Below are 14895 nucleotides of genomic sequence, written 5' to 3'. Positions count from 1 at the left end.
AGTGCTCTAATCTCACAGGGCACTCTGTGAACGTACACTTAGGAGGCGATGGGGAGAAGGGACTCCAACCTGCTGTGTGACCCTGGGCAAATCACTGGACTTCTGTCACTGTGTCCTCGGCTCCACCACTGAAATGACAACATCGACCTCCGAAGGGCTGTTCTGACTTGAGGAATGGATTGAATGACACGGAATCAACATTGCTGGAATTCAGTAATGCATAAGGATTTAGGCTGGTGTAAGGGTTTAGCGGAAGACATCATGTCTGTCCTCTTTGCATCTAAGGGATTTCTTCCTCTTCCTGGTGCAGCAGGGAGGGAGGGACTCCGTCGTGGACCGCCAATCTGCAGACGGTCCTCTAGGAGACAAGAGAGCGCTGCGCACCGCCAGCGTTGCAGGTGTCCCCTCTCGGGGACCTGATCCAGCGGGCTGACTCCACAGAGGCAGGCGCCCAGCTCCCCAGCACGGCGGCAGCTCTCTGCTTTCATCCTTGTCACCAGACCCTGTGTCCAAGGATTTTCACAAACACAGTCTGAATACGACATACTCGTCCCTGTATGCAGGAATTGTCACTATTTCTGGAGAGGGCATGGTGGCCATGCTCCAGAAGCACCCATAAAAATTGCTTGGATGGTGATGGTGTCACCTTTCCTAGGTACAGAGTTCTGCAATATAAATACATATATAAAGACATTGTCTTGTTTGACTGCTCACTACACAAGGCAGACTAATTGTCTCCACTTTACCGGGAAGAGAATGGGCTCAGAGAGAGACGGACTAATTTTCTAGGGGCCTGTGGCTAGAAAGTGGTCGTCTGGGGTTCGACCACTGTCCCCCTCTCTCATAGACACAGCCCGGTCCTAACCTCACCTCCTAGAGGCAGCGATCGGTTCGCCGTGGCCACATGGGCTGGACCTGAAGAGGTAGGGAAGAGGTTTGAACTCACAGCCAAACTAGCAGAGAAGCAGAGCTCCTCCCGCCACAGACCATCCCCAGTCTCTGCCCTCCTCCGGGCCCAGCGCTGACCAGGGAGCACACCCTTAGGAACACCGCCACCTAGGCACGCGTGTACGCGTGTGACTGTGGTGTGACAGCGCGTCTGCCTGCCTGCCCGCCTCCCCCTCGCTCTCTGAGATGTATGCTCGTGCTTCCTTGTCCTTGATGCCGTCCTTGGCTCCTGCACGCTGTCCTCCACCCTCACCTACCTGCTGTCCTGGCTCCTCTGTTATTAATCCATCCTCCTTTAGGTCCCCAGGGCTCTTCCCGGAGTCCTTTCTCTCTCTGACAAAGTGAAAACAATGATAAAAGAGGAGGGAAGGGTCCCAGGAGGCAAGGGCTCCAACCAGAAGTGATAGCCCCCAGGCTCCCCATTGCCTGACCTGCTTCCCCCTCAGGTCAGCCACACCTTCTATGCTCTCCTGCTCTTCCCAAATGAACATGCCAGGCTGTGGGACACAGTGGGCTCAGCAAAGGAAAGACCTGTATTCTCAGGGACATTTAGAATATTCTAGAGACAGTGGGTGTGTGAGAGGGCAGGCGAGTCCGCACTCTGGAGCGAGGATGCTCAGGTTCAGGTTCTAGCCCTGTCACAAAACTGTGCAGCCGTGGGCAGGCAACTCAGCCTCCCAGTGTCTCCGTTTTCTCATTTCCATAATGAGAATAATTATCCCTAACTCATAGAATTTGGGGAAGGTTAACTCAGGTAACATGTAAAAAGTGCTTAGAACACTGCTTATCTCATAGCTGTGCCACATGCACAGAAGCGAAGATAGCAGTCATTGCGTTGTTCTTCATGACACAGGGAAAGCCAAAGTACGTAGAGGGTCAGAAGCCACAGAGAGGTGAATGGTTAGATGACCTCTAACTCCGCATTCCTCTCTCCATCAAGGTGTCTGCCCACCTCCTCTGTCCCAGGCAGTGTCCGGGGCCCTGAAGCTGTGTCTCAGGGAACAAGAGAGACCAGCTTCCTGCTTTCACTTTCACGGGGCTGGAGGTGAGTGGGAACCAGGACAGGAGAAATGTGAGTGTGCAGAGAGCTCAGATAAGATGCGTGAATGAGAGTCACTAGCCGGCCCTCCTCGGTCATGAAGGGAGGGGCAGCTCCCCCAGCAAACTCTCAGAAGACACAGTCACCGAGGAAGGACAAATGACAGCCACAGCTGCAGAGGGACCGGAGCCTGGGCGTACTGGCTCTCGGCGAACCAGGCAGGAAGCCCAGAGCAGAGCCGGTGGCAGTTTCACAGTGAGGAATGGGAACCCACAGACGAGTTTGGAGCCATCTTCATACTCCACAAACTGGAACAGAGCAGATTGAGGGAACTGTATTTTTAAAAGAAAAACCTAATTTAGACCAACATTTATAAAATACTCCTCTTTTATGAGGAACTCAGGGAAGAATTTCTGTCAGCTCTTAGCATCTCAAAAAGCTGTATTTGTCCTCGGTAACCGCATTTAAAAAAATTTTTTTATAGATGCTATGAGACTTGCAAATGACTTTCTCCCTCTTTGGGGGCCTGTGGGAAGCTCAAAACTGAATTTTCAATAAGGCCTGCTGGTAGGCACTTTTTCCTGAAATAACCTTATTTTTGTGTTTTTTTCCTGTTTTACTCATAGATTTTCCTTGATTTGACCCCTTTATTTATTCTAGCACAGGTGTGTACGTAAAATATATGCTGCAAATCCTCTTTAGAACAAGTGAGATTATAATAAATTTACTGCTCTGGGTAATCTAGCACTTATTTCTAAATGCACCATTTTCTATACCTGCTTATATAACCCACATTGAATGTGTCATTGGAATGGTTCTTTTTTTCGAGTTTCAAGTCACCTTATCCCACATCCCCATCTCTCCCACCCGCCCAGTCCTACTGCTTTTTTTTTTTTTTTTTTTAAAGGAGCAAACATCTTCCTCTGCATATGCACAACTGGAACTGGTCCAGAGGTTTCTTACTCCCGGGGGCCCCACCTATAGGGCTGGTCTCTCTCCCTTTTCTTCACTTCCACAGCACCCCCACCCCACCCCACCCCACCCCCGTCTGTGCAGTGCCTCAGCTTCATTTCCCTGAAACATCAATCGACCAAATCAGCCCTTTGACAGTCTAAAACCTGCAGTGGCTCCTACTGCTCACAGGGATAAGTGGAAACTCCTTATCCCTGACATATCTCCTTCTCCGTCACATAATCTCCACCTAAACTCCACCCAAACCCAGCACGCTCACTCCCCTACCTGTCCCTGGGCTGGTCCTCTCTTCCCCCGCCTGCGTGCACTTACACCGGTGCCCCCACCTGGCCCGCCCTCCCTCCCTTCCCACCCAGCTCAGAACCCTGCACTGACAGATGCCCACTCTCCCCCAAAGCCCTCCCAATACGTCCACCTCGGAGTGGTCTCGTCCACGTCAAGACATTGCTGCTCCCCCTCATTTGATGAGTTACTCCAGCCCACCTTGCACAACTGTGCAATTGTACTGAACCTGTCTTTATATCATTAAATTTTTTGCATATTTCACAACCTGTCTGAAATAGAAATCCTCTTGGTGGAAAGGATTTCTATACATTCCCGAGTCCCCCATGATGCCCTACGCAGAATCATATGCAGCTCGCACTCCACAAATACTTGATAAGTTTATGCATAATTCCCTTCAAAACACAAAATATAAAGCAAATGACAAATAGTTAACTATTTCCTCAAGAAATAAAGTTCTCTTGACAATTCGCTACAATGCAAATGGTTAAAAAAAAAACTGTTTAACTTCACTAGTCAGAAAGAATACAAGTTAAAATGATCTAACTTTTCTATCAAATTATCAAAGATTAGGAAAAGATCTCAATATGTAATGCTTTTGAGAGTCAGGGAGATAGGATGCTTCTAACTGCCAGTGGCGGTAGAACTGATACAAACTGAAAGCAGTTTGACAATATATAACAAATCTTTAATATGTTTGTATTCCTTGATCAACCCATCTGGAGGGCTACAGACTAGGGAAATATTCCAAAATTTAGAGAAAGCTTTAGGTACCAGGTACTCTTCCCAGGATTATAATATTGAATCTTTATGTGTAATGTAATATAAAATAAGGAAATTATACATCATCTAGTGGGCAGTTATGTAGTCATTAAAAATGGCAGCCAACAAGTTTTTACTAACTTGGGGGAAGGCTTATAATCCACTGTTAAGTAAAAAAAACTGGAATGCAAAATTACATAAAATTGGTATTTCCAACTACATAAACAAATTCATGGAAGGAAAGATACCAGAACAGTAAAAGCAGTTATACTTGTTTGTAGTTTACTGTGTTTTCCAGACTTTCTGGAAGGATTGAATAGCTACCAGGAAAAAGAAAAGATGCTTTGTAAATTAAATTTTCCTCTTGTTTGATACAAGAAACAGTCTTACAAGCACTGACATAAGTCTGTTTATTTTATTTTTGCCCTTTTTAAAAAAAATTTTAAGAGACAGGAAAGAGAAAGTTGAAGAAAGGGAAGGGGACAGTGGGGACAGCTCTCCCATCCTGATTAATGTCTGCTCTTGGGAGGGGGACTCTGTCGTCTTTGCACAGCCAGGGAGCAGGCTCAGAAAGGGCCAGGCCCAAGGTCACGTGAGGCCAGTCCCCGGCTCCCTGCCGCCCCTCCGCCATCATGCCTGGGTTCACCCAGACTGGATCCCGAAAGGAAGGAAGGAAGAGAAAGGAAAGGGCAAATGCAGGCGAACACGAGATCCCAGTGTTAATTTATATAATGCTATATAAAAGGTTGGTTTTAGTAGCATTCTGGATGGTTTTTTTCCTCCTACTTTCCTGTCCAGATTTTCTCTAAGGCAATATTAACTTTTTATTTTTATTTTTAATGTGCAAGAAGAAAATGACAACTGTTTGAATTCACTGAACTGTGGGCAGCAAGAGAGAGAAAACGGGCTCCTCCCAGGAGTAAAGGAGTTGGGGGTGCGGTGGGGGGAGTGCCAGGAAGGCGAGGATGTTGGACTGTGTGTGTGTGTGTGTGTGTGTGTGTGTGTCCGTGTGTGGCTGTGGGAGGAGCAGCAGGACCTGTGGAACTTTCCCCAAAGGTGAGTCTGTGCACCTCGGAGAGTCGGCCCTGAGCTGCAGTGTCGCCACACCGTCCACACCAGTCACAGCACACACGTGTGCTCTGTGAAGCACACTTACAGAACGCTGTAGCCAGTGCCACTTTCCCTACAGTCAGCACTCTCAGCCACACGGCGTGAGATGTGCTTGTTGGCCATGGGGCAGCAGCTGCAGGTGAGGGGGGATGGGTCAGGGCAGCCTCTGTTTGAGTGGGACCCGGCCGTGCAGACTGTGGCTTTGAGGAAATCCTTTCCGATCCTCTACTTGGCTGGCAGGCCTACTGCTGGAGGGCGGCGCTGCTCAGACAGGGAGGCCTCGGCCTTGCCTCAGCGGGTGAGTGGGATGCTCCTGGGCAGGCCCAGCAAGGCCCCACCCCAGGAGAGAGAGACAGGGACCCTTCTGGCTACGCAACTCCACCACAGGGAAGAACAAATGGGAACCCACTTTTGCACAGGATTTGCCCACAATCTTCCTATCCCCCCACGCTGTGCTTTTATTTTCCCAGGTCCCTTGTCCATCTGTGTTCACAGGTGTAAACAAGACTGTGGGAGGTCACCCGTGTCCTTTTGGACAGCCATTTCCAGAAAGGGACTGAGGTTTAGAAATGAGTGAGTGGTGAGGAGGCAGCTGGGCTGTTTGTTGGCTGGAGTGGCTGGCAAGGTCAAGGGCACTTGTGTGTTTGAGGTGGGTGGAAGGTGACACAGACAGGCATCCTCAGAGCTGGCAGACAAGAGGAGAGAAGAGGAAAGGCCCAAGACCACCCCAAGGGGCCGGGCTCTGGAGCAATCTGTCCGGTGAGCACAGAACCTCCTCGGAGGCGCTGCCAGAGTAGTGCCAGGCTTTGAGGCTCACAACCCACCCGGGAGGGGAATGTACGTCTCGCCATTTTCTCCTGAGATGCCATTCCAAGAGACGACCCATTTGCCCACGACCTGGCTCTGGATTGAGATGGGCAGACCCCAGGTCTAGGATTCTTTCTGTCCCAGATTGCACTGTGTCCTCCAGCAAAGACGAGGGGGCCTTTATTTCCCCCAAAGACAGAGAGAAAAGATGGAGGAGACTGAGGGCACAGGGAGACCGAGTGGCCGGGGGAGAAGCAGGGTGAGGAGGGGTGAAGAGGGGAGAGGAAGATCTGTCCAGGATCGCTGAGCAGCTGAGAGGTGGGGACCAGAGTTAGATTACGTGAATTCAGAATGGGTCAAGTCACCAGGGTGGGTAGTCAAGGGGTCACTGTTACCTCAAGCTCTTAGGTGACCTTTGGCTCTACATGGGGGAGCTCGCTGCTCATCAGTTAGTAAAATCCAGGGTGGCATTTTCCTAATGAGACTTTAACCCTAGGCATTGTGGGGGCGGGGGAAGGTGTGCAGATCTGGGAAGCCCCAGTTTGCATCCTGCACTGTCCTATCTAACCACGTTACCTTGGACAATTTACTTGGGAAATATGGACAAATAAGAATGAAATGTAAGAAGTCTGTGATTCTATGCCTTTCCAACCTCCCTATCCACATCTTTATCCCTTACTCTATTGACTTCTGGGGAAAGAATTATTACAAGTATCACATGGACCCTTTCTTTTCGTGGAAGTCAAGAAAATACTAAAATTCAGGCTGCTGAGTGCCCCCCCCCCCCCGCTGCCATTGAAAAGTGGGCTGCCTCTCACACCTCCAAAGACAACGCTTGGCTCTGAGTGAGACACAATAATAATCTCCCAGCGGGCACTGGTGTGACTTTCCTTTGCTGCAGGCAATTGCCCAGAGGATTCCCTCTATAATCTTTCTATGACTCATTCAGGGGTAAGTACCATCTCTGTTTGCACCTGGAGGAATAAAAACATATCATAAAAGGGGAATAAAAATCTGTGCATATCTGAAAATAGCACCCAGATACGCTGGACGCTCAGTTCACTTTTCCGTACCACCCAGCTCTTCCTTCACTTGCTTCCCACCGTGGAGGCAGACAGGGACCCCAACTGACTAAGATTAAGCACCACCACTCAGAGGCCCGGCAGAACTGAGGTTCCTAGTCCTTACCCGGTCGGTCTGCTGGGCCCTATCCTAACTCCGTCCCCACTGCAGGTGCCCCTGCAGTCACATGCTTTTGTCAAGTGACCTGCAGCAGCTTCAGGCTGCTCACTCTGCAGAAAAGAAGAGGGGAAAACAGACTAAGAAAATACAGCTCTCTCCTGGGAGCCTCACAGCCTCCTAGCTTATAAAACAACAGCCTTGTTACCTTTCCCCAGAGTCCCCACAGCCAGCAGAAGAGGCTCTGAGGTCAACCTCGCCTCCCACTCTACTGCCCCCTCAGATCCACCCAAGAGGAATCCTCGCTGAGGGGACCTGCTGACGTCTTGACCTGGTTCAAAAGTGCAGACGTATTACCAACTGGGTAGCGATGGAGATCAATGAAAAGGTTCTCTCTCTCTGTCAACAGGGAGGCCCACTGATTGCTGAGCCTATGCACCAAGCTCTCAGCTTTTTCTGCCTCCAACAAAGTTTGTGACTCATATAGTCTGTTTGCCATGAGGCAGCAGAGCAGCCTCAGTGGTAGGTTAAATTGGGAACGCACTCCTCTCCCAACACTCACCCCTCAGGTGCGCCCAGAGCCCCCACGGGGCAGTGGAGATGGGAGGTGAAAACGAGTCCAGTTCTTTAGCTGGCCGGAGAAGAGCTGTCAGAATCTGGGTTCTGATGGTCTTATGTCCATCTGGATCCTCTCTCTCCCCCCACCCCCATCTCCCTCTCTCTCTCTCTCTCTCTCTCTCTCTCTCTCTCTCACACACACACACACACACACACACACACACAGCAGTTCAGATGCTCTGTGATGCAGTTGATTTCTAGTGCTCTGGGTCTCGCTGCTCCACACTTTAGAGCTGGAATGTGGGACCCCAAGCGCTCCCTTTTCCTTCGCCCACACTGCCTCCAAAACCAGAGGAATTCTCGCCAGTGTTAAAGCAGACCTGTGCATCCTGAGGGTCTAACTGTTGAACGTCAGTTAGGGGAGGGTTGAAGGAGGCAAGAGAGCGCAGGGGACAGGCAGAAGGAGGCTACCCAGAGCTGCCTGCTCCCTCACCAGCGTCTCCCTCCTCTGTCACTGTGGGGGGCCAACCTGGAAGTTAGGGAACCTGGGTCCCACAGGCGGCAGGGACAGGCAGAAGCCACATCCATCCAGGGACAGCGAGCCAAGACTCCCAGGACTGGCTGGCTCCCCAACCCTCTGCACCGCCGGCGCCGCCTCCCACATCCCGGCAACCAGGCATAAGGCGGGCAGCGAGCGTCCCCGCTGCAATCTGGGACCGGCTTTCCGCAGAAAACTCCGCAGCACCACCCGCTTTTGTTAATCCTGCAAACGCTGTCACACATGACCACCGCTCGGCTGCTCAGCCTCAAGGGAGACCCGCTTTCCCCAGCGCCCAGCGCTCGGGCTCACCCAAGCCCCCGCCCCACCACTGACCAACGCCCACCGCCCCAGCGCCTGCAAACCGCCGGCCCAGAGGACTCCGAGGACCCCAGGGTCCCCGGCCCTGAGCATCTTTGTCCCCTCAGCACAGACACGCGCGCACACAGCAACAGAAAAAGCCCGGCCGGACTCCGAGCCCGCGCCCCACGGCCTCGTCGGGCCCCCGCGCGGGGACAAAGGTCCGCGTCCCGCAAGTTTGCGAGCCGAGAGGCAGGACGCTCCTTACCGTACATCTCCGCGGGGCGAGCGCCTCCCGCGAAGCCCCGTCGTGATGTCGCCTGCAGCCAGCCCCCGGCGGCGCCTGCCTTTCATTCACACCCGGCGGCGGATGACGGCGGCCGGTGGAGGCCGGACGCGGGAGGGCCAGCGCCGGGAGCCGCACGCCCAGTCCACTCCCAGGCGGAGCGCTGCCGGCCTCCGCTCGGGCTTCTGGGCAGGGCGCGCCGAGAGGGGCGGGGCTATGCTAATGAGACGTCCCTCCCCCCGCGGCTTGGCCACTGCCTGGCCGTGGACCCCGGCCCGGCTCCGCCCCACCCCAGGCAAATTCCCGCCCCCGGCCGGCCTCCCTCAAACCCAGATCCCAAGGTGCCTGGGCGCGGGGAGTGTCTAGCTGCAGTGGTTCTTTGAGGAAGTCACCCACCTGAACTCCCGGCCCCTGCTGGGATGCTCAGGCCATTAACCCGTGGACCCGAGGGCCAGCAGGGCGTAGGAAGGTGTGTGTCTATTCCTCCTCCGGATTTCTCCAGGATTCGTAGGGTGAGCCAGCGGTGCAAGGAAGGTGGATGAATTGGGAAATAACCCTGACCCTCTCCTGGCCCCCTTAGCTAAGCCCCATTCTCTAATGAAACCTTCAGCTTTGCCCCTCCCAGCCAGGTGATTGCTACCAAACAGCGTCCTTCCCAGGCCAGGTACGCAGGAAATGCACTGTACCCCACCCCGCAGGTGCTGCAGGAGGTCAGCTTGCTTTTTCTCTCCCTGATTTATGAGTGTCATCCACAAGCTTTGTCGCAGGAATCCTCTCCACCTGTGCCCCAGGGCCTGCTGCTCCATCTTCTTGACCGTGTGAGAAACGGACACAGAAGGACAGAAGGCTCACGCCCACACTCTGGGCTCCACACCTCCTAACCCAGCTCGGGGCTTCGCCGAGGCTTCTCACTCAGCCTCCTCTACGTTTCACACGTTCACCTTTCAGGATCCACTCCTCAGTTTCTCCTCTTGCCCCATGGCTGAGGTTTCTACAAGAAGTTAAGCAGGGGAGGTGTAATGTCTCCCATTGTACAGAAGAGGAAACTGAGGCGGTGAGAGGTTGGTTTGTCTCCTTTTTCCTAGATACACTGAGTTGTGTGTTTGTAAGCCCTCTCTGACCCTGCAGGACTTTTGGGAAATTGATATGAAACCTACATGACAGTACACAGTGGGCATTCTCACATGTATCTTTTCTCTCTCTTCACCCAAGGCAGGGACAGAGCCAGAGAGAGAATCCAGATTGCTGGATTCTTGGAACAGTGGTCTCTCTGTTGCACCCCAAACCCATGTTTCATGTGTCCCCCTGTCCTCACCATCCCCTCCTACTTCCTTGTTGTTCCCAGGTCTTGTTCCTGTTCTCTCACCTCTTTTCCTCTCTTAGCAGCAGATGGGCGTCCTGGAACCCCCCCCACCCACCCACCCCCGGGAAATCCTGGGAAGGTTCCTGGAGCTCACATGTAGTCTCAGCCCTCGGGCGACTCACAAAGGAGCTCTGTCTCTATTCTCCAGTCCTAGGACCAAGTCAGGTGGCTTCGAGATCTGCTGACGGTCACATCTGAACCAGGCAGAAAGGAAAATCTGGAGACTAGCTTGGTCTGCACATCGAAGACACTCCCACCCCACAATCTGTTCAACACAGAATGTTCTCATTATTCCCAGGTGTCTCCAGCACCGTGGAAAATGCGGTGTCTGTCCTCAGGAGTGAGATGTCTGGCAGGGAGTACAAGACAAACACTGATTAAAAAAAAAAAACAAATGACAAGAAAGAATATCGTAAACTGTTCATAAGAGGCATAGACCTCTGTTTAGACAGCCATATAACTGGTGGATTAATTCATTCTTCAAATGAAATACTTAGTGATCACTCCTGATTGCGTGCTAGACAATGTGAAAGGGACTCAGGAGACATGCAAAAATTATGTAGAATTTAGTAAGTTCTATGGTAGAGGCTCACAGAAGGTGCGGAGTAGAGTTTCATGGGAAAAGAATTCAAGATGAGCTGCGGAGAATGGGCAGGATTTCTCGATGAGGAGATACAATGTAAATATTGTCATTCTGGCCAGAGGGACTACGATTTGCAAAGGTCAGGATGGTGGAGGGGAGAGAGTGGGTGGGGCGTAACCTAGACTCCGCCTGCTTGGAGCAGAGTGGAGGTCCGGAAGCAGAAGCAGAAACAGAGGCTGGAAAGTCACCTAGGGTCATACTGGGAGGGCTGGAGTGCCCGACCCAAGGGCCTTCATGTTAGATCTAGGGCTGCCAGATTTAGCAAATAAAAATACAGGATGCCTTTGATTGCCAGGAGGTGGAGGAGGGTATAGGGGATAAATGGTGACGGAAGGAGACTTGACTTGGGGTGGTGAACACACAGCACAGTGTACAGAGCATGGGTTGTGAAATAGGGCACCTGAACACTGTAATTTTGTTAACTAGTGTCACCCTAATAAATTCAATAATAAGGGGAAAACAAGAAAAACAAATGAACAAAGTACAGGCTGCCCAATTAGATTTAAATTTCAAAAAAACGTGTTTGATGTATGTTTCAGGCAATAGTTGGGACATAATTAAACTAAAAAAAGTTTTCTCATTTATCTGAAATTCAGACTCAGCCTAGGTTTCACCTGACAGTTTTACTAGCACCATCCTTCAAAGGGTGCTCCTGGATCTTCATGAGTGACCCAGGCCTGGAGTGGTCCTTCTCCCTCCCCCCAGCCTGTATCCCCAAATAGAACTGTGCCACACTGGTATGTGGCTCCCAGAGGCCAAGTGGGATCATTCCAGCTAGCCTGTGACATTTGGCATGGGGCTTTGCCAGAGGGCTGAGGCTCCCCTGGACTTGATGTGTCCAGTGGTAAAGGACTCAGCTCACACCCAGCCTCTCCGAGGCGTAGTCAAGATGTTGAAGTGACGTTTGAGCAGGCAATGGTTCTGCTGTAGAAATCTAAGGTAGGGGTGTTACTCTCATATGAGGAAGCTGAGAGTTGGGGGCAATATAATCTTCTCACTCATGACTTAAAACAAAGGAGCAGAACCCAAGGGTCCCAATATCTAAAAGAGTGTCACCAGGAAAAGACACCATGCAGGTAATCAGTTATTCAGGTAGATCAGGAGGAGAAGAGCAAGTCAGAATTGGGATCCCTATCTTACATAGTTTCTTACTTATCTGCAGAAACCTGAAATACGGTAATGGGCATGACAGGAAGCAAAGTGGGAAAGAAATGATGTTTATCACGTGCACACTGCCGCAGGTTCTGTGCCTGGCACGTGGCACAGATTATCTGATGAAATACGTCAGTAACCTGGCAAGATCAGTGCTATTATTCTCATTTTGCAGCCAGGCAACTGAGGCCCAGAGAGGTGAGACCGCTCTCTAGGAGTGGTCGAGCAGGAACTCAAGCCCAGGGCACTCTGCCAAGGCCCATTTTCTTTCCACCACGCATGATGCCCTGCGGTCCTCACCGACACCCACATGAAAACTGGACTTCTGGCAGCGTTCTTCCTAACAGTCTGATGTCCCAGGCCCCCTTCCCTCCCTTGAACCGCCTTTGCTCTCCTTCCTCATCTGTGTTTCACTCCCCCATTGCCTGGGTTTGCAGGGTAGAGATTAAAGAGAGTCGCAGGCTACCCAGACCAAAGCAGGACTCTAATTTCCACCCCCTCCTGGACCATCTGCACCGGACCCCCTGTGGTGTTGGCCAAATCCAGAGCCCAGAGCCTCCTGGGACAGAGTGGGTCAGGCTGGTGGAACTAAGCCTTAGAAAAGGTCATTATTCTTTGGCCAAAGTACACCCTAGTTAATGTCATCACCATAAACAATGTCTTTTGCTGTGACAGCTCAAATGATCCCATCTGCCACAAGTAAGCACCACAATTTCCAGTTTTGATATGAACCAGAGGCTGAATTTCCCTGTATGATAGAGAAAGAGAGGTTTAGAAGCAAGAGGCAATCTACGACCATCACATAAAACCCAGGACCCTCACTTGCATCCCAGGATCTGGGGCACAGGACCAGGCCTGTCCGTTGGTCCAGGAGCCTGGTTCCCTGATGCTCCAGCCTCACACAGCCCCGCCAGCTCCACTGTGTCTGCGCAAAAGCCTCCAATCTCCCTACCAGCCACGCAACTGCGGCAGCTCTTGCTCCCAGCACCAGCCTTGAGCAGCCAACAGCTTTAAAGGGCCTTCCAGAGGGTGCAAAGAGAGAAGAAGATGACAGCCCCAGGGGATATAGCTTCAGAGAAAAATAAATCATGAGGCCTAGAGAAGGGCCCAGGGAGAGCCAGAGGGAGGAATGTGCCCCCGGAGATTGTCTGGGAGCTGATTAGCTGTGAAGCCTAAAATAGAACTCAGGATTCCTGACTCCGGGCCGGATGACTTGAACTCCTGGCACCTCTCCCTTAAAGCAGGTATCTTGACCTACTTCTCAGAAGCCGCAGGGAGAGAACAGCCTATAAAAACAATACCCGAGTATAGGGGCAGGTGGGTAAGCAAGGTCTGAAGAACACATCTTCACCACGCAGAAAACAGCTCGGAGCCAGGTCAGTAGGACACGCTCTTGGCTTGGTTCCTGGGAGCAGCCGCGGGTGCGGGAGGGACGCAGTGGGGACAGAGGCGCCATGAGATCCAGGTGTGAGCATCAGGGGTGGAGGAGGCTGCTGTGGACAGACCTCCTGCGAACCAGATTTTACCAGAGAGGGAGTGAAGTTGGAGATACTAATTATTGACCCATTGCAGTTTAAAAGTACTAAGCAAATTCTCCCAGCCACTGTCCTCTCCACTGCCTTTGGTTGATCCCGTGTTCACCCTCCAGAGCAGGGCCAGACTCCCTCCATTATCTGTGGCTCCCTACGGTTCCTGGAGAAGAGGCTCCTTTCCCACATGGAGCTCAGGTCCATGGTAAAAGCTCAGGACTCACTATGCCCTTTGTCCTCACTCCCATGTTTGCCCTCTCTCCTGGCTCCTAGCTGTCAGGAGGCACCTTTTCCCCATCCATTACCTCCCGTCTTCAGCCTGACACCTGTCCCCACTGAGAGACCATGCCCACCCATGCTCTGAAGGACCTGGAGGCCCATGGCATCTACTTTGCGTCTGTTGATAAGCATGAATTGAAAGAGAAAAGAAGACATGGGAAGAAGACATGGGAAGCGTATAGCTGGCCAGACAGATGATCTCAGAAGGTCAGATCTGGCTTTCCAGGCCGTGGCTAAGGAGACCAGCATCGCACCACAGCCGGGAGGAACAGGCTTGTCCAGAGGTCGGCCAACCCCGTCAAGGAATGGTTTAAATGAAATTGGAAGACAGTGAGAAAAACACCTCCAGGAAATGGTAAGCCTGGCTGCTGGAGAGAGGACTTTTGAGATGCTGACCTCTAAGCCCTGAGACTCGGTGCTGACGGAAGAAGGGCTCTGGGACTTCAGTGGGGCCAGAGGCCAGCTCTCCAAGGAAGTCGCCCCGGCCCACCCAAGCCAAACCCCAGCTCTCGAGCCTTGTCTCTTCACAGCCTCCGCTAGCTTTGGGCCCTGCAATCACCCCTCCTGCTTCCCTAAAGAACGCTGGCTGTTGCACTCCCCTGCTCAGCCTGTGGCAGCCCTGCAGCGAGGAATCCCTGGCCCATGTCCCCCTCCCTGGACTCTGCTCAGCCGCAGGAGTGGGGACATGGGCCAGGGATCTTTTATACTCAGCCCCAATTCTCAGCTTCCGAATCTCTAGCCCAGTTCTCACTTTTCTGGCTCAAGGGATGACAGCTCATTTCAGTTTTACAACAGGATGCCCAGCAATTCTCAGGTGAAAACTCTGAAGAAGCTTAGACATCTATATACCAATGGGCATATAATGGAGAAAATCAATTTGACTTTGAAACCCATTAGTACCTGACATCCCGTAGGATTCACTCATGTTCTCATTTATGGAACATGCATTAACTGAGACCCTACTATAGGCAGGGACCATGTTAGACACAGTGGAGAGAGAGATATAAGGACATCCTTGCCGTTCAGAAAACTCACATTCTAGTGAAGCAAGTAAGTTAAGACAGAAAAGTGAAGTGTCAGAACAAAGATAAAAATAAACTTCTAGAAACTGGACTCTGAAAACTATAAACTGTTGCTAAAAGAAATGA

At 51.7% G+C, this 14895-nt stretch overlaps 1 protein-coding gene across 3 annotated transcripts in view; it reads right to left on the bottom strand.

Moving 5' to 3' along the window:
* The window catches only part of EFR3B (EFR3 homolog B), a 75233-nt gene extending 66263 nt beyond the window's left edge, over positions 1-8970 (bottom strand). For 2 of the 3 annotated variants that reach the window (XM_028515413.2, XM_036027734.1), the window contains exon 1: positions 8764-8968. In XM_028515413.2, the coding sequence (XP_028371214.1) occupies positions 8764-8770 (7 nt within the window). In that variant the 5' untranslated portion in view covers positions 8771-8968. Of the gene's footprint in view, positions 1-8763 lie in introns of all 3 variants that reach the window. The other variant, XM_028515412.2, reaches the window with a different exon arrangement.
* Between the last annotated feature and the right edge of the window lie 5925 nt (positions 8971-14895).

This window comes from Phyllostomus discolor, chromosome 6 (assembly GCF_004126475.2).
Source record: "Phyllostomus discolor isolate MPI-MPIP mPhyDis1 chromosome 6, mPhyDis1.pri.v3, whole genome shotgun sequence".
Lineage (NCBI taxonomy): Eukaryota > Metazoa > Chordata > Mammalia > Chiroptera > Phyllostomidae > Phyllostomus > Phyllostomus discolor.
The sequence above is the reverse complement of the archived record's forward strand: the minus strand, read 5'-3'. Positions and strand labels throughout refer to the sequence as shown.